Raw genomic sequence first — 26,846 nt, forward strand, 5'->3', positions numbered from 1 at the left:
GGAGGCCTAGCAGAAACCCATATACTTTGCTGTATGATTTTAGTATTTAACTGCCAATTCTACACAATAATCCATTTTGAAGAGCACTATAATGAGTGTGTCTTAAGACGTTCATGGATTATTCAGAAACGCACAACCTTCACCGCTCAGAATGTTACTTGCATGAGGCGGTGGTCACAAGATCAGGCTGTAAGACCGGAGTCAAGAACCTCATTCACCAAGCAGTTTGCAACAGACTGCATTTCAGTATCTTTTCGCTTCTGAACCATTAGCAAGGCTGTGAGTTAGAAGCTTGTGTGTGTATTGAGTAGGAACCTGTGTGTGGTTGTTGGCATGATAGCGCTGCAGTGGCTTCCACTGCCTGCGTTCATTTATGAGTTAATAGAGTGTGTGGTTACTTTTCCCTGCATGCTTCTGGCATAGTAGTTCCTCACAAATGAGCTGCACAGTGACTTGTGTCTTTTTAAAGACTACATTTCTCTGTGCTCCACTGGTGGTTTTGCAACTTTTTAAAGATGTCGTTCCGTCCGTGTGCCTCTGGATGAGGCAGATATATGGGCCCGTCGGATGGTCACAATTGCTGCCTCTCGTGTCTGGGTGTTACACATGCTGAGGCACCGTTCGTGGATGGTTCATGTTCCTATTGCGGGAAGATGACCATCTCGGAGATGAAGACTAGGCTGTCTTACCTAAGCTGCCTCGTGGAGGCATAAGCTGTCCCTGCCCTCGCGGGTTTGTAAGTACTCGTCCGCTTTGATGGGAGCTGCTTATCAAGCCTGCGGGGAAGCGGCCACAGCCCTGCATGCCATGGCGCTGCTCCAGGTCCATCAGGCTAAGGCACTGAAGGACCTGCACGAGGGTGGTCATGACCAGACAGCCCTTAAAGAACTGCGTGCGGCCACTTGAAAGGGTGCTACGAGCGACCAAGGTCACCCCACAGGCTGTTGGGCGTGCAATGTCCACCATGGTGGTCCAGGAGCGCCATTTTTGGCTGTGCCTGGCCGGTATGAGCGAGGCGGACATGGCACAATTCTTGAATGCCCCCATATCCCAGGCCGGCCTCTTCGACGAGGCAGTCGAAAGCTTTGCCCAGCAGTTTTCGGCCACACAGAAGCAGACCGAGGCAATTTGACACATCCTGCCTTGGCGTCAGCCCGCTGCAACCATCGCTTTGCCGGCGGCAGCTCCTCAGCCTGCTTCCCTCCGAGGGCATTCACCAGCGGTCGCCTCTGGTCCTGCACCCGCCTGTCCAGCCCCCGTGAATCCTGATAGGAAACACAAATGTAAGCGGCCCCAAGACAGGCCACCTGGAGATGGCGAGGACTTCTCTTGGGGAGACTGTGACCATGTCGCTCCCTCCCCCGGTGGAGAATCTTTTGTTCCAGTTATTTTCTGTTAAGGGGATTTGCTGACTCCAGTGTTACATTGAGACCCAGGCCTGGCTATGTGCCCAAGGTTCCCGCTTTGCGACTGTACGTGGACCGAACGCGAAGCTTCAGGACCTCAGACCAGCTCTTCGTCTGTTACGGAGGACAGCAGAAAGGAAAAGTTCTCCAAGCAGAGGCTGTCACATTGGATAGTGGACACCTGTATCAAATGCAAGACCTCCCATGCCCGCTCAGGTAGCAGGCGCATGCCACTCGGAGCATAGCGTCTTCCTGGGCGCTGACGCGCGGTGCCTCGTTGACAGACATTTGCAGAGCTGCTGGTTGGGCGACACCTAATACGTTCACTAGGTTTTATAGTGTTCATGTCAAACCACTTTCCTCCTGTGTTCTCACCTCTAGCAGGTAGAAACACTGGGGTTACCAGGTTCCTGTGTCGGCTTGCATTGCCAGTTTGACGTTATATCAGTGCCATAAATCCCAAAAGATGTTTTGGTAGAGTTTGGTACTTCCTCCAACGCCTTTGACTGTCAGACATGGCAGAGCGTTTGATGTCAGCTTTGCATCAGATGAATTCTTGAAAACCTGTGTTGAGCTTTGGCCCCCCTGGACAGGGGATCCCATGTGTGTAATATCTGTGGAGCCAATTCAATCCAACATTTTTCCCTCAGCAGACTGAATTCTGCGTTCTCTGTATAGGTGTAGTCTCATTAGATAGCCACCCCAGAGACCTTGATATGCAGAAAGCCCAAAGCCATTTAAAATTTGTATTAATTATTTTGAAAAGACAACAGAAGACACATACCTGAAGGTATAAAATCATCGTCATCATCATAGTCGTCTTCTTCCTCAGTGTGATCTTCCTCAGCTGTGGTTTCTCTTCTCATCTTCATCATGAGTTCCCTGCAGTCGATGAGTTTGACTGAACACATCTTGATTTTGGTCTGCAGGATCTGCTGCTGTTCTCCAGCGTTACAGACAGAATCCAGAGACTCTGTGGAGGTTTGATCAGTAGATTCATCATCCTGTAAACACTCTTCAGTTTCTTCTGATTTCATCATCAACATCTCAACACTAAAATACACAGAGATAAGAATTTGGTTACAGAAAATCAACAAACACAAAACAAAACTGATGTAAACACAGCGGTTGATGCTCGTGTCTCTTCTTCTTCATGCAGTTCGCAATCTTAAGTAGAGCATTCTTCTTCTTCTTCTTCTTGTGTTGTTTAATGGCGGTTGACAAGCCAACTTATGGTGCATTACCAGCACCTACTGGACTCTTTAGTATCCATTTTAGTCATTTAACATATTTAATATTTGGGGCAATTTTTTTTAAGTAACGCAATAATTATTTCCCCTGGTAATTAGTTACTTTTATAATGATGTAACGCAGTTACTAACTCAGTTACTATTTGTAAGAAGTAATTAGTAACTATAACTAATTACTTTTTTAAAGTAACGTTCCCAACACTGCATGTTGATCGATCGATCCATACTCTTCTTTGATTGATGAATACTATTCCACCATCTGATCTTTAAATTATTTCTAGTTTTTATTTGTCTCTAGTAAATCAGGCAAAGGGAAAACTGTTGACCATTAGATTCAGGCATAATACATTTTTTTAAATGTGCCACCCTAAGATTTGTACTGCCCCCCATGAAAACAATCCTGGGGGCATCCCTGGTTTGGAGGTGTACAAACGTCACACCACCTAAAAAGGAGTCTCAGTGAATTACCTTTCACAAGTAAGACCGTAGACCTTTGTTTCTGATTGTGTTAGATCAGTAGATCACAATCCTTATAATATTATTTTGATAGAGTTGTCAACTCGAGGCCGACTAATAGCTAGAGATGTTGCCATTTAGCTATGAATGTTGATAACTTAACGAGAATTAACAATGTTCAATTTTTTTTGTTTTTTATAAAATTGTAACAAGTTAAGCTATATAAAATTGTTAGTGTTTCCTAAAGTGAATCATATGAGGAGGCATTGAGAGGTTGCTGAAAGTAGGGATGCACCGGTTGACCGGCCAGAGATCGGAACCGGACGGTTTTTGTATTTTTCGGCAGATTTTTCCGGAAGTGCACCCGCGTGCACATACTACATTTTTATCATTCGCAAACATGTCTTTTGTGTAAAAGCATTTCCAAATCTGTGCGCAGGACATTAAGCTTACAAGCTGCAATGTCTGTAAAGGACAAGTTAATCGCGGAGAAACAACAGTAAATTTGCAGGGCTCTCAAGTTTCACGCATTCACTGTGAGATACACGCATTTCATTCAGTTTACACACTCACACCTTGTATTTCTAAGAGACTGATAACTTTTCCTGCTATATACAATTAATGGAAAAGGCGCAGGGAAGTTATCTGTCGAGTTTAGCGGTCTCAAGTTTTTCTCGCGCTCCTCTGATGTCAATCACGTGGCTGCGCGGTGCGTACACACACAGTGAAAGTTAGAAGAGCAAGATCCAATAAATGCTGTAAATAACGCAGGTTTCTTGAATATAGCCAAATACGTGTTAAATTATGCTTGATTTATTAAAAAAAAAAACACTCCAACTGCTTTGCAATCAGAAGCTTAAGCTTACCTGAAACTAACGTAGAGGCTTCCTGAAATTAATGAAAGGACCAGAGATGTATTTCATTATCATTGCCATGTAGTGAACATGCAACCTTCTCTCTCTCTTAAACACAGCTTAAAATACACGCTGATGGCAAGTGCTGCAATCCTACTGTATATAATACAGATTTCATTTTAATTTTGATACATTTGTATTTTTTAATATGTAGAGCAATTACTTTAATTTGGATAAAAAGTCTTTTATCAGACTTATCAATTGTTATATTTATATTTGTACTGGTCAGTTATGAATAATAGGTAACATTGAACTGTTAGCAAAAACTTGAGAATTTGGTGGGGCAGAGGGGCCTCTCCCCTAACAGATGTTATCTCACTCCAAACTTTTAAATAAAACCTGAGAGCCCTGCATTCGGCACAACAAACTTGATCAGACATTTAAGTTCATCACCTGATAGAACACAATAAGTATCAAAAGTCTGTTGATAATGCAAAACAGGCAAAACCTTCAACCCTCATTCAACCATCCATGTCGTGGTCTCATTTAACCACTTATGTTTGTATTGAACGTAACCTACTGCACAGTTACTGCTGTTAATTTTAGATGGTTACAGTTATTGTTTTCAATAGCCAAACCAAGTTTAGCCTGGTAAATACCAAATAAACATTGTTTATGTATACTTTCATTCTTTCTTGTTTGTTGCTTGAAGAAAAAATCGGAATCGGCCAATTTGCTTGTTAAGAAAATCTGTATAAAAACCCGCCATGAAAAATCAAGATCGTGCATCCCTAGCTGAAAGTAGAGAAGGGTTTTGCATGTTATAATTTTTAGCGCTTTAAAATCAAATGCAGACTGTGGCTGAATCCCAACAACATACTGCCATACTACCTTATATAGTAGGCAAAAAGCAGAAGGCGAACGAATAGTATGTCCGAAACCTCAGTATACGTAAAAGGGTAGGCGAGAATTGCCGGGATTTTGGACTGTTTCTCACGAGATTTAGAGGCACGTGTACTTAAGTATCATCCGAAACCGCCTACTTACTGAAAATGTAGTAGGGGAAAGAGTACGTGAACAGAGTAGTATGTCCGAATCCTCAGTATCAGTAAAATCAGTAGGCAAGAAATCCCCGGATGCCCTAGAGTCCGCCCAGATTCTGAAGCGTGCATCGGATGGACACTTCTATCCCAGCTTTTCCATGATGCCACGGGAAAGCAAAGCAATTGACCAGAGCCCAGCCAATCGGGTGATTTCGATACGTTACACAGGGCTGTTCCTCAGCACCCTGACTTAAAGCACAGACCCAGGATAAAGCACAAAGTGCTCAGCTGATTCATGAAAATAAAGCTGGAGAATTATCACAGCTGTGTTGAGATGACAGTAAGGGATGGTTTGTTAGAAAAAATACATTTGAATAAAGTTTTGTTTGATATGGGATTCACTTCTATACGTTTTCATTTATTGTGATGGTTTTATTCATTCATTTTTTATTCACGTTTCCTGTTGTTTTAAGTAAATACAAGAGATTGCTTCACTAAAATGTATATAATCACATGGCGTGCATTGTCTAGTTTGTATTCCAGCACAGCTGTCATCTGACAATAGATATTAAATTACAGTCTGCTTGTTTTACTTATTTTTGTCCACTACAAAATAATGTGTAATATGTTCAATAATGTTCACTCTTTTGCTGCGCACTTTCTTCACTTACTATTACCATTATATACTGCTATTATAAAGGTAGGGCTGCTTCTGGTTGGAAGCCGAACAGCCTGGAACACTACAGAAACTGCGACTCTTCGACTCTGCCGTTTTCGTATCTGCCGCTACGATAACAGGAAGTTGTAATACACTTTGTTGACGTATTTCCAGTCAAAGAATGCGAAGTTCGTAAAAGGTCTATTGCAAGTGGGTGGAGTCAGGCTCGGACCAGGGGTTTAGTTACTCTTTAAAAACTTTCTGTGTCAATCAGTTCCATGGCTTCCTAAGTCATAATTCTGCAGATAAAATGATCATCCCCTGTCAGGTTTATTCTACTTATACACCTTAGCAAAATAAGACCGGATTAAGGGTTTCACAATTCTTGAGGGAGAGCACCAGAGAGCGGTCTCTTAAAGATATGATCAGGCTGTCTCTTCCTGATTCTCTCTCTGCGAGCCTCTTTATTTAGATGGGCCGACACCCACAAAGATATGTGTCAAAAGCAATGAAATGGTCATGAAATCAACACACACACACACAAGAACATCTTATACTATGCCATAGGTGAAGCAGTATGTGAATGCTAGATAAACTAAACTCTTTCCACCACTCAAAGACTCCGGTGGGGTAAGAAGAATAGCATGTTCCTCTTTTAGCTCTGTTGCTGTGAGGAAGTAGCAACCCTGCCGAAAAAAAAACAGCATTCCAGCAAGAACACCAGGTAAACCATCATCAGCACCAACATTAGCACCAGCTAAACCAGCACCAAACCAGCATTGGCACCAGCATAATTCCCATGCTGGTTTGATGCTGTTTTTTTCAGCAAGAAAACATGAGGTATAAAGAAACGTATATCTCATACATATATATTATCGCATGAATCTTAAAACTATATTTTGTGACCCAGAACTGTAATCTTGAGAAACGGCTATTACATATTAAGTTATTATGAGATTTTAAAGGAACACGCCCAGATTTTGGGAATTTAGCTTATTCACCGTATACCCCAGAGTTAGATAAGTCCATACATACCCTTCTCATCTCCGTGCGTGCTGTAACTCTGTCTGACGCAGCCCCCGCTAGCTTAGCTTAGCACAAAGACTGGAAGTGAATGGCTCCAGCTAGCAAACTGCTAGCAAAATAACGCAAACATTTTCCTATTTATGTGTTGTGATTTGTATAGTCACACCGTGTACAAATAACAAGGTGATATGAGACACAGTGATCTTTTAACAGTATACATACTGGGAACTATATTCTCAGAAGACGAAGCACTGCTACATGGGCGGAGTGATTTGCATAACTCTGAACGAACTCTCTGCTCCTCACCAGGGGCTTCTCAGGTGCTGCGAGCAAATCACTCCGCCCAAGTAGCAGTGCTTCGTCTTCTGAGAATATAGTTCCCAGTATGTATACTGTTAAAAGATCACTGTGTCTCATATCACCTTGTTATTTGTACACGGTGTCACTATACAAATCACAACACATAAATAGGAAAATTTTCGTGTTATTTTGTCACTTATTGGGAGCAGTTTGCTAGCTGGAGCCATTTGCTTCCAGACTTCGTGCTAAGCTAAGCTAGCGGGGGCTGCGTCAGACAGAGTTACAGTTTAGTTTAGTTTGGGTCGGAGATGATAAAGGTATGTATGGACTTATCTAACTTTGGGGGATACGATGAATAAGCTAAATTCCCAAAATATGGGCGTGTTCCTTTAAACAAACAGCTGAACGGGTTACCTGTCATTCTGAGCTTTAAGTCCGTGGTGGAAGAAAGTAACTTAGTTCTTCACAAAAAGACTTTTAAATGAGCGATTCAGCGGGAGGAAGTGAATAAAGTTATTTAAAACACTTTGATTGATAAACCTCCGACCGAAACATGACTTTAATTAAAGGGAACTTACAGATTTAGCTCAAAGGGAATAATAAGTACAATTAACTGTAATTATGATAAGGTTTTAACTGATTTAACAGAATTAATAATCAAGTAATTAATGCCAAGCGAATATTCTAATAATTGTACATTAACTAAAGAGGTTAATTCAGTGGCCTTTAGAAAATAACCTTATTACTCGTATACAGTACTATTAAGCGTGTAAATTAACTAGATCTGTAGGTTTGCTTAGTAATAAGCAGAGTCTCTAACGGGTGCAATCATTTATTTCTTGAGTCTGCACAACCCTTCCGAAAATTAACCGTGGTTTTATTGTGGTAAAAGTGTGGTAACCATGGTTTTTTGGTGTATTGATTACTATCAGTAAAACTATGGTTTTAATACACAAACCATGGTTTAACTATGGTTATTGTGTGGTTACCATGATTTTACTACAGTAACCATGTTTTTTTGGTTTTAACTGTAGTAAAACCATGGTTAATTTTCGTAAGGGGAGAACCGTGAAACCTAAAAGTAAACATAAATAGCAGGTTAAGTAAACCTGGTTATAACATGGATATATAAGGAACACCATATACCTTAAGTTTATCACTGTGTATTTCTACATTAAATTACATTTAAAGACAAATAAAAGTAGGCCCTACGACATGTGAACAGTAGTTTCATTTTGTTAACACGTGAGGCGTTTCAAAAAACGCATTTTGTAAAATAGACAATAACATAAATAAAGATTCACATTTTATAAACACAAAACACAAACTACACACCTTGTTCCGCTCACCAAGGGGTGCAAAATTTCAATATGATGCTGCTTGCAATAGTTGATGACTTGGCAATGAAAGAAGTAAATTATAGAGCTGCAGAGACGGACAGCAAAACACGAGCAGAGAGAAAAAAAACTTTTTGCCGTTATTCAGCTTCCGGTCTTCTTCTGGATTTTTATGGCGGATGGCAAACCAGCTTATGGTGCACTACCGCCACCTGAAGTGTGGAGCACCGACATGCAAGGAAATGCGAAAAGAGAGAAAAACATACTGAATTAACCCTATTTCTTTAACAAATTTAAAATGGCTCTATACTTCTTCAACTGCTCTAAATTACATTCCAAAGCTTTGTATATTACAAGTTTTTATGTCCAATTTTTCCATTTTCTGAAACAGTGATATTCTTTCATTTTCATACTGTTGACACATAAATAAAATATGCTTTATTGTCTCTGTTTGATCACAATATCTGCATTTATCAGTGGCATGCTTTTCTATTTTTAAAAGGGAATTATTTTAAAATGTCCTATTTGAAGACATGAAATGATAATATCTTCTTTTCTGACTTCTTCCATTTTCTACAAGTTGTTGAATGCTATTAAGATGTCTGCCCTTGCTATCAATATTCCATGCTTCTTGCCATTTATTACCAGTGACTTCTTTCACTTTAGCCTGGATCTCTTTTTAAGAGCCACTTTTATGTCAGCATCCTCATGATTTAAAGCTTAGTTTGTCAGCCACTTCATTAGCCTCCACTCCCACATGAGCAGAAATATTATAAGACTTGAATTACTATTTCTCAATAAACTTGCAAGAATATCATAAATAATATCTTACCTAGTTGATTTTAGACCACTTGCAAGGCTTGAAAGTGCTGCATATGAATCAGAACAGATGATAGCTAGGTTTTACATCCTCCACCCATGAAGTGCTACCAGAATGGCAATAAGTTTTGCTGTATACACAGAAACATGATCAGTTACTCTTTTGCTGATATTACATGATTGAAATGTAGAGATATGCACTGCAGAAGCAGTTCTTCCAGTGGCAGGATCTTTAGAACCATCTGTATGTATATATGCAACCACGATGTATAGCTTTGATCTAAATACTGCTGTGCAATCATGTTCTTGGGAATATATTTGTCCTTGTTTATTTGCTTTTGAATTTGAAAATCGACTATTGGCATTGGAAATATCCGATTCCCATGCATTTATGTTTTATTAGTACTCCAAAGCATATCATATGCCTTCTCATTGTCAAAAAGAATCCCAACCAGAACTTCTTTCTTTACTTGAGCTTTCCTTATAACAGCTTCCAGGCTTAACACAGCATCCATTGTATTCCGCTCTGCCCGAAATCCACTTTGGTATGGTAACGTAAGTCCATTACTTTCCAAAACATAGTTTAGCCAAGCCTGTATATAATCATTTTTCCATCAGCTTACACAAATTGGAAGTCAACGCAATGGGTCTAAAACCAGTTGATTCCAAAGGATTCCAAATCCTACTGAACAGACGTAATATAATTTGTAAGGATCTATCAGTCAGATGCTTGATCATTATCTTTTCAAGGAGATGTATGTTTAACTCTCCCTAGAGCCCGTTTTAATTCATATAAAGAGAAATCTACATCTAAAGTATCTCCAGAGGCCTTCCTTTTTTTCATCACATCTGGGTGCTGATTCTTATTCTGATCTCTTAGTCTTTTAGCTTCCTCTGACACATTATCATCACTATGAACTCTTACAAATACTTTAGCCAACATTTCAGCTTTTTCAATATCATTCACTGCTATTATTCCTTCATCATTTTTTAAAACTAGAAGAGCTTGATATATATTCTATCATTTTTTCTTATTGTCCCCCACACTTCACTTATACACATATCTCCTATTGAACACCATGTCTCCATATTTCTTTTTAGCAGCACAAATTGTCCTTCTGACTTCAGCTTGTGCTTTCTTATATTTAATGAAATCATCAAATAAATATGTTCTTTTAATTTTTCTAAATGCTTTATTTCTGTCCTGTACAGCTATACTGCATTTTTCTGTCCACCAGGGAACTGATTTTCTATTTCTACTTTGTCCCTTATTACATTATCAGCTATATCATACAATACTTTACAAATCCTTTTGTTAAATTCTTCCACTGATTCTTATTCTATTGCTATAAGTCCTACCTCACTTAAAAATGAAAAAGCTTCCCAATTAGCCTTTTTAAATCTCCATCCTGGAGCAGGCTTCAAATTTTGTTCTAACACACTCATCCCTACCTTTCAAATGATAATATAGTGATCACTTCCTATACTATTGTCTTCGTACACGTCCCACTCACACATCCTTGCAAGCTCTTCTGACACCAATGTTAAATCTATAGCTGATCTTACTTATATTGCAGTACTTATATTGTTTTACATTTAAAGTTTATGTTTGTAGATGAAACTATGTTGTGTGTGTGTTTAGCTTGTGGAGTTACAGAAAGGAGGGGGCGAGGAGAAGCGATCCCTATCTCAGTCTGCCTGGGTGTGAAAACAACAGGATGCAAACTACGCAAGCTACGGCAGCTATTTGTGAAAAGGGGGACTTTCCAAAGCAGAAGTGAAGGTCTAACATGTCTGCTGCGTGCCAAGAGATCAGCGAAAGTCCAAGAAGACCCACCAAGACAAAAACACACAAAGATTTGGGTCAGAGGGATAGGCGAGTACAGCTTGGCTGTTGGCAGACTCGCATTGATTTTGTGTAGTTGACAGGGAAAGCTGTGACCCAGAGCTCTGTAATATTTCATTTGAGATTCATTAAAAGGTTCATTATTTCTCGTTCATTAGTATATTTTTGACATACACAAATAACATGTTCAACTGATTCCTCACAGTGCTCACATTTTCCTCTTGGATGTTTATTTATTAATTTTAAGGTTTTATTCAACATAGCCTTAATCTTGTTAAAATAGTTTCCTCTTTTGTGCTTCTTTTGCTTATCCTCACTACTGCTGCTACTTGTTGGATTTCCTGTATCCCATTTTTGTTGCCATTACCTAGTGGTATATGCTTTAATTATTGCTTTTCCTTCAGATTTACTGTGTGAAATGTTCATGGTATCCTCAGCTTCCAAAGCCTGTTTTGCTAATCCATCAACATTTTCATGACCCTTTATTATGATGAGCTGGTATCCACATAAATATTATCATGATGTTCCTATGCTTGAATCTATACAGATGTATCTCATTTAGTATACCCTGTCTACTAGATGTGAATGATTTCAATGTCTGTTATACTGAACATGAATCTGAACAAAGTCTATTCTTTTTCGGGGTTCACAGTCTCAACACGGTAATGTGGTTAACACACCATCAAAGAATTAACTTGGTGACCTCTAGTGGCCACTTACAAGATCCAAGCAGATTAAGTGACATTGATTTCATGAGCATTGAACACAGAAACAATTTAATTGTGAAATGCAAAACTGGTTTATTAAACTAATGTTACACTACGAAAAACACACAATACTAACAAACAACAACATAAAACATGAGAGAGAGAAAGGATGGAACATTAAGCTAGAGTAAAAGAAGGGCAATATCACTTTAGGGTTAGGGGAAGCAGAGAAGCTCTTCACACAATGACGTAAGGTTTCTCTCTAGTGTGAATTCTCTCATGGACTGTTAAGGCAGTTACCCAAGCAAACGTCTTCTCACACTGAGAGCATTTGTAAGGTCTTTCACCTGTATGAGATCTCTGGTGTTTTACTAAATAGCCATGTTGACTAAAACTCTTCCTGCATACATTACAGTGATGAGGTTTCTCTCCAGTGTGAACTCTCTGATGAACTCTGAAATGAGACGGATCAGTGAAGCTCTTTCCACATTGAGAGCAGACGTAAGGTTTCTCTCCAGTGTGAACTCTCTCATGGATTTTTAAGTGACCTGATTGAGCAAACGTCTTCTCACAATGAGAGCATTTGTAAAGTTTTTCACCTGTATGAGTTCTATGGTGTCTCACTAACTGTTCACGTTGATTAAAACTCTTTCCGCATACACTACAGTGATGAGGTTTCTCTCCAGTGTGAAATCTCTGATGAACTTTGAAAGAACTTAAACCAGTGAAGCTCTTTCCACATTGAGAGCAGACGTAAGGTTTCTCTCCAGTATGAAGTCTCTCATGGGCTTTTAAGTTACCTGACTGAGTAAAAGTCTTCTCACACTGAGAGCATTTGTAAGGTTTTTCACCTGTATGAGTTCTCTGATGTGTCATTAAATGTTGATGTTGACTGAAACTCTTCCCACAAACACTACAGTGATGATGTTTTTCTCCTGTGTGAATTCTCTCATGAACAACAAGATATCCTTTGGTGCTGAAATATTTGCCACATTGAGTGCAGTTGAAAGGTTTTTCACCACTGTGTGTCCTCATGTGCCTTTTCAGACAAGCAGAAGAGACACAAACCTTCCCACACTGCTGACACTGAAACAACTTGTTGTTGTTGTTGTTGTTGTCTGTGTGCTCTTCTGAATGAAGTTTCTTCTCTTGTATGGTAGTAAAGCTGATCTCAGATCTGGTGAAGAGTTTCTGTTCGGTGTGTTTTCTCTCATGTCTCTCTAAATGTCTCTTTGAGCTGAATGTCTTTCCACAGGTGATGCGGGAAAGAGTTTGTGCTGTCCATCGCTCTTTTGATATTGAGGACGTTTCTCCATCAGAACATGATTCACTCTTCACATCTGAAAGAAACATAATAAAAATTTAAATTCTCTTTTCACTTTTAAGCTCTATTCAGCCGTTAATGGTTTCTCATGGGGAGGTAAGGTATTTTAAAGAAAAAAAATTATATTCTAAATATTTAAAACATAAATAATATTATAAAATATGCTTTTAAATTGTAAACAGCTAATAGTGATTGTTTAGTATAAATCCCAGCTTCATAGGGTTAATTGCTTTAGACAAGTGTTATCTTTGATCGCATCTGTGTGTATGCACCATTACACGCAGGCACATTTATAATAGCTACATATCAGATGATCTAAACACTAGGGTGCAGTTTCCCAGACTAAAATGCATGTTTGATCTGCTTTAATTTCAAAAAACCTGTCCTTTAATTTTGTTGACATTGTATACACACATAAATACATACATACATACATACATATATATACACACATATATACTGTGTATATATTTATAAAACGGTTAGTTCCAATCCTTGATTCTGATTGGTCAATATGTGTGCTTTATTCACGATAAAACACGGCTATGACCGCTTCACCCAACGGTTCGGTTTATCACTGCGCCCTTAGCAACCACACGTGTCTGTATGTTGTTTTTATATGAGCTTTCATGCATATTACACATTGGAACACTTTTGTTTGTGGTCAGGGACTATTTTTTCTAGCGGAAGGAATGCTTTTTATTGATTTAACTTCATGAAAGTTTCACTAATATTTTTTTTACTTTAATAACTTGAGGCAAGTGCTGTATCGTGAATAAGTAACGGCTGAAGGGCGTTGTTAGGCACGACGCGAATCGGATACAGCACAGCCACTCGTACCTTGCTTACATAAAACACTGAAGCATCCAATGATTTAAAAAGAGTAAAAACTCAGTGTATGTTTTGATCATAATTATGAATCTGATCTCTAACAAAAATGCAATTATCTCAGCTTTTTGCTCAACATTTTGTATTATTTAAGAAACCTACCCACATTTGAGATGTGATAAAAAGAGAACTAATGAAGATCGGATACATTTTTGGGTCTGATCTTTCATTTGATATATTGTATGTTTATATACTTAAAAGAAGAACATTTTTCTGGAAGGCATTGTGAAAATCATAAAAAATGCTGGCGCTGGCAACTTCAAAAAAAAAAAAGCTGGCGGGGAAAAAGTTAACTCTATATATCAGAGTAAGTATTTACCGAACCGAACCAGAAAATAACATTCACTTAACATTCCCCTTACTTAATTCTGGAGTGAGCAGCACACAGCATACATCTTTCTAAAATAAGAAAAAAAACCACATTTCCATATAATTTGGAGGTTTAAATCAATATATTAAATTTAAGGCTTCATAATAATTCGTTATTGTGAAAAGACAACATAAGAAACATACACGAATGAATAAAATCATCGTCATCCTTATCTTCATCAGTGTGATCTTCCTCTGCTGTGCAGTGTTTCCTCTAGGATTTTTTCCAGCTGTGGCGGCAGGGGGCGCCCATGATGATTATTAATGTACATTATTTTTTTAATGTAAAAAATAGGCTACAGTAAACTAACATGTATTTTTTATCATTTTCATGCTGTCATTTACTTTTCTTATATATATAGCATATTGCTTTTCTATGTTTGATCTAAACTGTATTTTCTTAAAAAATACGTAAGTTTTATAGCTTCATACGGATCTTTCATTGTAGTTTTAATGTAGTGTGCAAGTTCGTGCTCGTGTTTAGCGTTACAGAGCGGTTGCAAAGTCACGCACAGTACTGTTTGATAATTCGCACGGCTGTGATTGACAGAACACCCGACCAGTTAGCCATCCGACATCAGCAGCAATTTTATTCCACAACCGGCCTGTTTGACATTAAGACCCCGACCTGGTCACACCGCAAATCGCGCAGTTAAATAGAAACTTTTAATGCTCTTCGCAGACAGATCTTAAACACAAAGCACGGTGCCATTTAAAAACTGTTACCTATCGGAATCCAGTCAAATTTTGGTCTTGGATATTAGACCCGCAGTTTACTCTTGCCTATTGAGTCCCGACCTGGATCTACAACGCATATAACACGTTAATATTATTACACCCGTTACATCAAATATTAGGAGTTTCACCCACGGGTACCCCGACCCTGTTGTTTCGTTTGAAAACAGATGAAACAGTCTCACCGTCTGCCTCAAGTTTTTATTACCAACGTCCTTCTCTTCCACGGGAATAATGTAAGTTACAAACAGATTCGACTATTAATGTCTTGCAGTCCCATTTAAGTAGTATTCAGTGTTTAGCCTTTTGTTTTTGGACAAACATCTTATCATTTAATGTGAAACTTTGTGAGGGTCGATCTAAAGCACAGAAGATTGACTGACAGCTGAGGGGTCAGCAGCGCGCTGCGCTTATAGCCTATATTCTGAATAACTAATGTCCAGATAAGTTGATAATATGAGTACAACGATTACAAATGAATGTCCACAAAACTCGTAATATGTTAAATCGAAAGTTTAATCATGTCATTTCTCGCAGCCCCGCGCTGCATATGTGTATATGCGCCTGTGAAAAGCATAGGCGTGATGACCTTGTAACTTAAATTACCTTTAATTTATTGCCATACAAATAAAAGTAAAATAACATTCGAAACTGTAAATTGTGTATTTTTTATTTGTGTAAACTTACAATAAAGAGAAAACCTTGTGCTTATTTAAAATCATTAAAAACACAACGTGTTTTCTGCTGCTTTGGTTTAACAGCGCGTCACAAAAAAAGAACAGAAACTCAAATACTTTTTTAATTCGTTTTGTCAATCGGATAATAATAACATATTTCGTGTAGGCTTATTTATTTTATTATTATTTCTCAAAACAGAGACGTAGCCTAATCATCATCTTTTGATTTAAATCTATTTGTGCATGAAACTAAACCCATGAGGGAAATTATGATATTTTAGGAGATTTATTTATAAATGAGTGAACAACGCGCAATCCACAAATTTATTTCTTTTAAGACAGCCAGTCTGGCAGGGCGGACATTTCGGTAGCTTTATTTATTTTGCGAGCTGCCGCCGTGGGTTTTGTCTAGAAGGGATACAGAAAATGCCGAAAAGTTTAGTATTAGATTTGGAGGTAGGATTTTTAGGATTAAAACAACGGCTCTGGCTAAATGAGATACAAATACATCCTACAATCCTGTGAAATTTTATGTTTAGAGTTGGGTTTGGGTGAAGGATTAGGATTAGGATAAAACAGTGCTCATCCGGGAGATTTCGTTTGCTGTATCCCTTCTATTCACAACCACAGGCGTGGCGGGGATGTTTTAGGCGTGGCGGGCCGCCACGGTTGAATGTATATAGCGGAAACACTGCTGTGGGTTCGATTTTTATTTCTGTAGGTTCCGTTTTGATCATGAGGTTCCTGCAGTCGATGAGTTTAACTGAACACATCTTGAGTCTGCTGCTGTTCTCCAGCGTTACAGACAGAATCCAGAGACTCTGTGGAGGTTTTTTTTAGTCCCAGGGAGAGTCAGCCAACTTTGGCTTAACTTAGCACTTTACTGTATACGTGACATTATTAATACGCTCGCTTACACGGTTTATCCATAGCCGCTTTATTCTACTTCTTATACTATGTATTGATTTTCAGTGTTCTCCTCTACATCTACTCATGTAAAGCTGCTTTGCAACAATTGAGAAAAGCGCTATATAAATAAAATTGAATTGAATTGAGCTGACATCTTACTTATTGACCCTTGAGGTAGACCCAGACACAGACACCCCTTGAGTGGTGGAAGTGCCACCAACTAAATTTTCCAAGGCTGAGTAGTCTGGCAAAAAATACCTCTCTGTGCCAGCAACGAGTGCCCCCTCAGAGAGGGTTTTCAGTGTGGGGGGCATTGTTACATGCCACCGTGCATGCCTTAAGCCAGAGGTAGTAGACAGGCTTGTCTTCCTGGCTAAGAATGTTTAGAAAAAATGGATGTTAATACTAAAGCACAAAAATAAGCACTGTTTAACGTTTTGTTTGCACTTCATGAGCAACTACCTCCTATCCACTGAATAGCAAGATTTATGTTCTCTTGCACTGTTTAATGCTGTTGAATGTTTTGTTTGCACTTTATGAAAACTACCTCATATTTACTGAATAGCAAGATGTAAAACTTTTGTTTAAAGAAAAAAAAAAGAGTAACATAATTTTGTGTTATATTTTCACTGTTTACAAAGACAGGGCCTCTTTTTGGCTTGTTGTTTCTGATTGCACTTTAAGGGGGGGAGCCAGATCAAATCCCAGAAGGGAAAATCTAAATACAATAAAATAAGTTAAAACTTCTTTGAACAATTTCTTTGCAATCTGCAGATTGATTTTTTAGTAGAGGGTGGGATAATCGATTTAAATCAGATTTTTTTTTTAGACAGAAAGAAAATACCATCAAGACTTTTCTCAAGACAGTTCCCTTCAAAGGCACATTTATATAACAGCTTTGTGTCCGTAAACAGACAGCCGAAAAATTAAACACAAATCCGGTTCCGATTTATGACCGATATTCATGACTGGACTTGGGGATTCCCTCTGCATCACAGAAATAAAACTGCTTTAAATTATAAACAAAACACACCTTTATCTGCACAGAGGGATGTGTTCGTGAATATGGTAGCACATGTTCCATGTATTTCCTCGTTTTGCAGCCACTCTTCGTCCACATTTCTTGCAAACTGGATCTTCAAGGACAACCCCACGTTTGTTTTTCAGATACCCAAAATATTCCCATACTGCAGATTTAACTTTTTCCATCAAGGGATAGAGGTTAGAATCTGACATTTTTATCTGCTGTACATAAACGAGTGAAGTCTAGCAGTCACGTGGAATGAAGTTGCTCATTTTAATTGTTTTTGTCCTTTCCACAGGTAAAAGATTTGGCTATTTGTGAATCAGGAAACATTTCCTGGAACAACTCAGAAACACCTTCATTGGATGAGTACTAGTAGTGCTGCATGGCAATGTTCAGACACCTCAGCCTGCAGCGTCACATCTGAACCAAACTGCGCTCGAAGGTCGCAGTTTCCCTTCAGTAACAGAAGCAGCAGTTGTAGCAGTACTGCCTGAGGTTACTTTGTCGGTCACTTAAAAGTAACTCGATATAGTTAACCACTGTGCCTGACTTTTACAGCCGATTTGGGACTATTGAACTGCATATGAGATCTAATGGCATTTACACCCATCGTGTCAAGCATAATTTTTTTTACAAACGCTGCAAAATGCTTCTCCATGTTGACCACCAATGGGCTGCAAAAATCTCTTATAATCTTCTTCTAGCCACTTTTGCTGGAATTTGCAATTTCCCATATCTCCAAAGTGTGCTTTCTGTGCATCGCACTTTTCCAGGATGCAACCAGCCGTGTTACCACAATTTTGGTGCCAGCCAGAGCAATTAAACTAGTTCCGTTGGTTATCACACTAATGTACATATTTCACTACAAATCAGTTATTCATTCTAAAACTACATTAAAGGCAGGGTAACAGATTTGATCCTGAAACATTTTTTGTTATGCTGGTTAAAAGTCTCCTCACATCCTGATAGCAATCACTGTGTTAAGTTGTTTAAATGTATTTGTAGAAATTTATGTCATCTGTGAAAGGCGTAGGACCAAAAAATGTTCAACAAATCATAGATTTCGGTCCGAACGGACGTTTCCATTTTTGTCCCTCATACGCAAGCGTAATTTGAATGCCCACCGCGCAGCGAGTCTACGCAGACACCATACGTCATCGGCACGTTCACGTGCGCTCACCTCCTGGTGTCTGTAAACAGTGAGAACAGCAAACTTTTCTGCTGAATTGACAACCAACACAGGAGGCACACAATGAAAGACATCTTTTATAACAACAACAGCAAAAACTGACTGGATCAGCAAGAGCAAAAACCCAAATTAACATCGGTAACTTTACTGCTTTACCACGAGATGAAACAGCTGCAGGAGGCAAAGGGTCTGAAAGGGTCTTTGCACTGTTTATTTTGGTAAGGTAGGTACGCGATATGTTTGTACTGAGATGGATTCAGATATTCTACTTTGATGAAACATTGTATTGCTTATGAAATTTGTGTTCGTTTACGGATTAGCGTAACGATATAGTTACTACGTCTACGCAACCTAACGTGTGGTAAACTAATTCTGATGTAAACCAGTTGTTTGGTTATTTTGGAAGTGTTATTCACTTTGTACTGCAAAGTTTTCTCACTGGTGAATGAGACATGAGATGTGACCGTCTGATCTGTGCGTGTTCATGTGTTTGAAAAGAGGCGTGACTTTAGATGGCGATTTGACTTGAGGGTGGGATCGGGATTTCATTGCTAGGCGGCTACCGTTAGCATTTTTCAAAATGTGTTACCCTGCCTTTAAAAATTATTTGTTCATATTTTTCGTCAAAACTAAAAAAAGGCTGTAGAAATAAAATTTTATGTTTTTTTTTAATGCCATTTAAAGCCTTTATTTTTTCGAAAAAAACTAAAACTAAATTGCATCTTAGTCAGAATACTATGACTAAAACTTATGGAAAAATTGCTGTCAAAATTAACACAGCTTTTAAGTAACCTGACCCAGTACATGGCTTTCGTAAAGTCTTTCACCTGTATGAGTTCTCTGGTGTGACACTAAATTGTCATGTCGACTAAAACTCTTCCCACAAACACTGCAGTGATGAGGTTTCTCTCCAGTGTGAACTCTCTGATGGACTCTAAAAGCAAATGAACTAGAGAAGTACTTTCCACATTGAGAGCAGACGTAAGGTTTCTCTCCAGTGTGAATTCTCTCATGGGCTTTTAAGTTACTTGACTCGGCAAACATCTTCCCACACTGAGAGCATTTGTAAGGTTTTTCACCTGTATGAGTTCTCTGGTGTTTCACTAAATTGTAAAGTTGACTGAAACTCTTCCCACAAACACTGCAGTGATGAGGTTTCTCTCCAGTGTGAACTCTCTGATGGACTCTGAAAGCAAATGAACTAGAGAAGTTCTTTCCACATTGAGAGCAGACGTAAGGTTTCTCTCCAGTGTGAACTCTCTTATGGACTGTTAAGGAATACAACCGAGCAAAAGTCTTCCCACACTGAGAGCATTTGTAAGGTTTTTCACCTGTATGAGTTCTCTGGTGTGTCACTAAATGTTGATGTCGACTGAAACTCTTTCCACAAACATTACAGTGATGAGGTTTTTCTCCACTGTGAACTCTTTGATGAACTCTGAAAGTACTTGGATCAGTGAAGCTTTTTCCACATTGAGAGCAGACGTAAGGTTTCTCTCCAGTGTGAATTCTCTCATGGGCTTTTAAGTTACTTGACTCGGCAAACATCTTCCCACACTGAGAGCATTTGTAAGGTTTTTCACCTGTATGAGTTCTCTGGTGTTTCACTAAACTGTAAAGTTGACTGAAACTCTTCACACAAACATTGCAGTGATGAGGTTTCTCTCCAGTGTGAACTCTCTGATGAACTCTCAAATGAGATGGATCAGAGAAGCTCTTTCCACATTGAGAGCAGGTGTAAGGTTTCTCTCCAGTGTGAATTCTCTCATGGGTTTTTAAGGAATATACCCAAGAAAAAGTCTTCTCACAATGAGAGCATTTGTAAGGTTTTTCACCTGTATGAGTTCTCTGGTGTGTCATTAAATTGTCATGTTGACTAAAACTTTTCCCACAAACACTACAATGATGAGGTTTCTCTCCAGTGTGAACTCTCAGATGGACTGTTAAGGAATATAACCGAGCAAAAGTCTTCCCACACTGAGAGCATTTATAAGGTTTTTCACCTGTATGAGTTCTCTGGTGTGTCACTAAATGTTGATGTCGACAGAAACTCTTTCCACAAACATTACAGTGATGAGGTTTCTTTCCTGTGTGAACTCTCTGATGAACATCAAGATTTCCTTTGGTTCTAAAATACTTGCCACATTCGGTGCAGTAGAAAGGTTTTTCACCACTGTGTGTCCTCAAGTGTCTTTTCAGCTGAGATAAGAAGTCAAAATCTATCCCACATTGCTCACAATGAAACAACTTCTTGTCTGTGTGCTCTTCTGAATGAAGTTTCTTCTCTTGTAAGATAGTAAAGCTGATCTCAGATCTGGTGAAGAGTTTCTGTTTTGTGTGTTTTCTCTCATGTCTCTCTAAATGTCTCTGTGAGCTGAATGTCTTTCCACAGGTGATGCGGGAAAGAGTTTTTGTTGTCCGTCGCTCTTTTGATGTTGAGGACGTTTCTCCATCAGAACATGATTCACTATTCACATCTGAAAGAAAAATAATAAAAATTAAAATTCTCTTTTCACCCAGGTGGTACTCAGACGGTAATGGTTTCTCATGGGCAAGGCACGTAGTCAATTTACAATGGGTAGTCAAGGATTTTATTGCTGTTCGAATCCAGAATGTCAAGTCTGTTTAATTGTTTCAAAGCAGGTTTACATTTATAAACCAGGAGAAAAGAGAGAAATTGGTGGGCAGGAAAAGCTGCAAAGTACAGCGGCTAAGATTAAACCGTACTAGCGAGCGCAGTAATAATGTAACATATAGAAAAGAGTTCTAAGAGAAATAAACCCTAATTTTATTAGGATTAAAAGTCCTTTGGAGAAAAAAACCCTCTACAGAGAGCCAGACAGTTGATTCTATAGAGCGGCGTGACGAATGTCAGCCCTGGAGAGCCGCAGTCCTGCAGATTTTAGCTCCAACCCTGATTAAACCTTACCTGCCTATAGCTTTCTATTAACTCTTTAGACCTTGATTAGCCTGTTTAGATGTGTTTGATTAAAGCTGGAGCTAGATTGCGCACTCCAGGATTGACGTTCGCCACCCCTGCTATAGAGGATATACTACATACAGTGAGGAAAATAAGTATTTGAACACACCCTGCTATTTTGCAAGTTCGGCCCACTTAGTAATCATGGAGGGATCTGAAATTGTCATCGTAGGTGCATGTTCACTTTGAGAGACAGGATCTAAAAAAAATCCAGAAATAACAATGTATTATTTTTTAATTATTTATTTGGATGATACAGCTGCAAATAAGTATTTGAATAGCTAAGAAAATCAATGTTCCTCCACACAGATCTTCTCTAGATCAGTCAGGTTTCTGGCCTGTCGCTGAGAAACACAGAGTTTGAGCTCCCTCCAAAGATTATTGGGTTTAGATCTGGAGACTGGCTAGGCCACACCAACACCTTGATATGCTTCTTACAGAGCCACTCCTTGGTTATCCTGGCTGTGTGCTTCGGGTCATTGTCATGTTGGAAGACCCAGCCTCGATCCATCTTCAATGCTCTAACTGAGGGAAGGAGGTTGTTCCCCAAAATCTCACAATACATGGCCCCGGTCATCCTTTCCTTAATACAGTGCAGTTACCCTGTCCCATGTGCATAAAAAAACCCAAAGCATGATGATCCCCCCCCCCACGCTTCACAGTAGGAATGGTGTTCTTGGGATGGTACTCCTCATTCTTCCTCCAAACACGTTTAGTGGAATTATGATCTATTTTTTATTAGTTCTATTTTGATCTCATCTGACCACATGATTTTCTCCCATGACTCCTCTGGATCATCCAAATGGTCATTGGCAAACTTAAGACGGGCCTGGACATGTGCTGGTGTATGCAGTGGAACCTTCCATGCCATGCATGATTTCAAACCTTGACGTTTTAGTGTATTAAGAACAGTAACCTTGGAAACGGAGGTACCTTCTCTTCTCAGGTCATTGACCAGCTCCTCCCGTGTAGTTCTGGGCTGATTTCTCAATTTCTTAGGATCTTAGGAGACCCCACGAGGTGAGATCTTGCATGGAGCCACAGTCCGAGGGAGACTGAGAGTCATGTTTAGCTTCTTCCATTTTCTAATGATTGCTCCAACAGTGGATCTTTTTTCTAGCCTGACGTTGTCATACTCAATTCTAATCAGAATTTGAGTCTGATACCGCTCCATTGAGCTAAAATTATGAGGCGTGTCTCAACCGAAAAATGCCTCTCCACTCAATTGGATAGACCTATGACCAATCAGAGCAACGGAGTGTGTGACATATGTTGAAATGTCGTCTTTTGCAGCCTGATCGAACTGCTAGTAATTTCGCTACAATGATACTAACATCATTGTAATTATACTAAGTCTGAGTTAGCGAAGGTACATCAACACCTACTTTGTTTACAACATTTCATTTATATCACAACATGAAGTATTTACTAAGTCATACAGTAAGACTATCTCTTACCATTTGTACGTTAGGTGAACTTCATCCACGATAGGGCTGTCAAAATGGCTGAACAAGTACATTCGAAATTCGTCCTTGAAAAATAATAAAATTCGAATTATATTCGAATTATAAAGACCTACTTTATCTTGGAGAAAATACTCCTAAAAGCCCACAAGAGGGCGCAGCACAAAGCCCCAATAATATAAGCAAATTATGCACAGCATATTTTTATTAAAACGAATGTTATAAACACTAATAAATTAAACATAATTTCTTAAATTCATATGCAAAGGAACAAAAGTGCACATAGATATCTGGAAGTGCAAAATGCCTCAACAGCCAGCGTGTGTAGGCTATTAACACAAACATAGTCAAGAAACTATCCATGTATACATTTACAAATTATTTTATGTACCATACATTAAATTAAATTTACAAAAAATGTTCAGAGCCTCAGTCAATACAGAACACAACAGTGTCTTAATGAAATCAAAATTAACCAGTATATTTGTGCATCTGTAAATGTACAAAACGAATGCCATGCATAGACAACGCATATTAATAAAGGGCATTTTATATAATATATAAGTAGATAAATATACGTGTTTCTAATAGTATGAAAAAAGTATGAAAGTTTTAAAGTATGAAGTATTAAAGTATGAAAACGAATGAATCTTTATTTAAGCCAAAATAAGTGGGAAAGCCATTTCATTGTAAACAGATTGAACACACGCGCTCTTTGGTAACGTGGTTGATACGTTACTGTTGATCATCTGTCCATCATCGTATAAAGCCCGCCCTCACAATTTGATTCAACGGCCAGTTTTGGGACTCGCATAGTAGCTCCTCAACGGAAAAACGCCAGACCGATCTTCCCGTTTTTCAAAATGTGGTGGGCGGGGCTAAGATCGGCTGGCACCCAGGCTACCTTTTTTCACCAAGCTGCTTGCAATTTCCCCGTAACCCTTTCCAGCCTTGTGGAGGTGTATAATTTTGTCTCTAGTGTCTTTGGACAGCTCTTTGGTCTTGGCCATGTTAGTAGTTGGATTCTTACTGATTGCATTGGGTGCACAGGTGTCTTTATGCAGCTAACAGGTGCATCTAATTTAGGATAATAAATGGAGTGGAGGTGGACATTTTAAAGCCAGACTAACAGGTCTTTGAGGGTCAGAATTCTAGCTGATAGACAGGTGTTCAAATCCTTAATTCGCAGCTGTATCATATATATACACAAATATATATATATATACACAAAATAAAAGTAAATTAAAAAGTAAGCGGTCTGTGGTCGCTGGGCAGACAAATTCACGGCAGCAGGAACTGTCTCTGTTAGTCTTAGTGTACTCGGTTTGAGGACGGGAAAAAAACTGTAGCTAACTATAGTGGGATAAGTACATTTACTAGACAAATATGAATAATATTCAGAACAAGATGAGTCCGCCCAAACAAAGTGGCTTCAAACCAACGTTTTTGCTAACGTGTCAGTGTCCTTCTTCATACATTTTTTGTTCAGTTAATTAAAATTGAAGGAAGCGACATCCAACTTTTTTTACAGTCTATGGATCCTACACATCGCAGGGATCAGGTGATACACCGCAACAGAGGACATGTCGCATGTGGATGTAAAGTAAAACTAAGTAAAAAGGTACAGTATACTACACTTCACGCTGTCATATTATCTATTACAAATTATATACCTGCATAAGTAAGAAATAGATTAAATGCTGCATAAGTTGTATATGTTTTTCAATAAGGCTAAGAGGATGCTAACATTAATAGGCTACCTCAAGCATAGAAAAAACAACAACAAGTACAAACCAATGTGTACACGTCTTGTTTGTGGCTGCGTTTTGCCTTGTTTAATACCATTCACATTTGTTATTATTAACATTTATTTAACCAGGTAAGTCAATTGAGAACCAGTTCTCATTTACAATTAGGGCTGCACGATAAATCGCATGTGATTGTGCATGCGCATCTCGTCAGTAATGCCGGTTCCTTGATTAGTAGAAAATCGCCATCAGTTGTTTTCAGATGGAGCGGCATTAACTACAAAGAGCCGTAGATCACTGACAATAAGGGCAATTTCGCATTAATTATTGCTGACGTATCACCTGCGGTATGTATGCGATATGGCCCAGCTTGTCAGTGAATTACGACTCTGTGTAGTAATGCCGCTCCATCTGAAAACAGCTGATGGCGATTTAATACTAATCAAGGAACCGGCATTACTGACGAGATGCGCATGATATCGCATAAGATTTATCATGCAGCCCTATTTACAATGATGACCTGGCACATTTGTAGTGTTTGTAATAGGCTATTACGGTCAATAATTAAAGCCTTCTTTTAGGAATGTCTGCATTTAGCCTTCATACAGCTGAGTTAAGGTCTGGTTTCAGCTCATTTTTATAATAATTGAAATACATAATTTTCATTTTAATTAGATTAATGTGCTCCTAAGGCATTATAAGGAATCACACATTTTTATCAAAACACCAACTACATTTACTCATTTTAAAATCCCACTAGCATGTTATTTAGACAAAATAAAATCTTTTAATTTGCCTGAGGAAGCTGGCATTTTAACGCACACTTTTATGTCATTGGCTGTATGCCACTGTTGTAATGGCTTATTGCACTGTTACTGTTAACAATTATTCGATTGATTGATCGTTAATTTTAGGTCTGAAACGATTCATCGAGTTACTCGATTAAAAGAATTCTGCCTCGAAGTCTCGTTAAATTCCTATGACGCGCACTACATGCGCCGAGATCTGATTCACACGGACCGTTGTTCAATGTTAAGTAAGCACATCATAGCGCGTGATACATTTTGAATTTAGTTGGCGCGATGGCGTAGGGTAAATATGTCCATAAACGGCAGAGAGAGAATGTCTAAAGTTTGGGATCATTACATTCTTATCATAACATTACATTCAGCATCTGAACTGAAAACATCCACTGCTGTTTCACCAAGCGTCGATGAAACAAGGTGACATAGCTTTTGCTGATTTTAATCCCATACTGTATTTGTAGCGATGACGTTATGCGGTTTAACTAGATATGATGTTTAGCTTTGATGTTTTTAGGTAGTAAACGTATTCACGTTCAATTGCAAGAGAGTATAGCTTAAAAAAGAACCCCTTCACACACACGCATGCACGCTCGTCTCACTCTCACGCGAGTCAGACCATTCGCGGAATGCATCACATATGCTTAAACTTAATTTCACAATAATTTCAGCATGCATTCACTGTGTACAGCGGGACGTGATGTAGTGATTTTTCGAACAGATTCTTAACCTAAAATGCACCGCAATGCAAGTGATGCAAACCAAATGCAGCGTTCTATTGTAAATGAATGTATGTATTTCTGCCGTACCCAAATGCAATGAGGCAACTGAACGTCTGACTGGGGTGTCACAAACACAGGTGCACGTGCGCGCACACACACAGGTTGTTACCATAGCAAATAGGCTCACCCCAGAAATGATATATTATTTGTTAGTAGCCTAATGGTAAATGCTGCAGGTGTAGAAATGTACATAAACCAGATATTTACTTTGATGTCAGGGCTAGATTACAGCATGAAACCTGTTGTGCAT

At 38.9% G+C, this 26,846-nt stretch overlaps 1 protein-coding gene across 1 annotated transcript in view; it reads right to left on the minus strand.

The window, feature by feature from the left end:
* LOC135741179 (uncharacterized) overlaps positions 1–26,846 on the minus strand; it is a 33,235-nt gene that overhangs the window by 5,374 nt on the left and 1,015 nt on the right. Inside the window, exons 2-5 of the mRNA XM_065259853.2 lie at positions 20,152–21,297; positions 11,946–13,042; positions 8,329–8,474; positions 2,191–2,459 (exon numbers count right to left, since the gene is read on the minus strand). Of these exons, the coding sequence (XP_065115925.2) occupies positions 2,191–2,459; positions 8,329–8,474; positions 11,946–13,042; positions 20,152–21,297 (2,658 nt within the window). The remainder of the gene's footprint in view (positions 1–2,190; positions 2,460–8,328; positions 8,475–11,945; positions 13,043–20,151; positions 21,298–26,846) is intronic.

The sequence above is a fragment of the Paramisgurnus dabryanus genome, chromosome 24, assembly GCF_030506205.2.
Source record: "Paramisgurnus dabryanus chromosome 24, PD_genome_1.1, whole genome shotgun sequence".
Taxonomy (NCBI): domain Eukaryota; kingdom Metazoa; phylum Chordata; class Actinopteri; order Cypriniformes; family Cobitidae; genus Paramisgurnus; species Paramisgurnus dabryanus.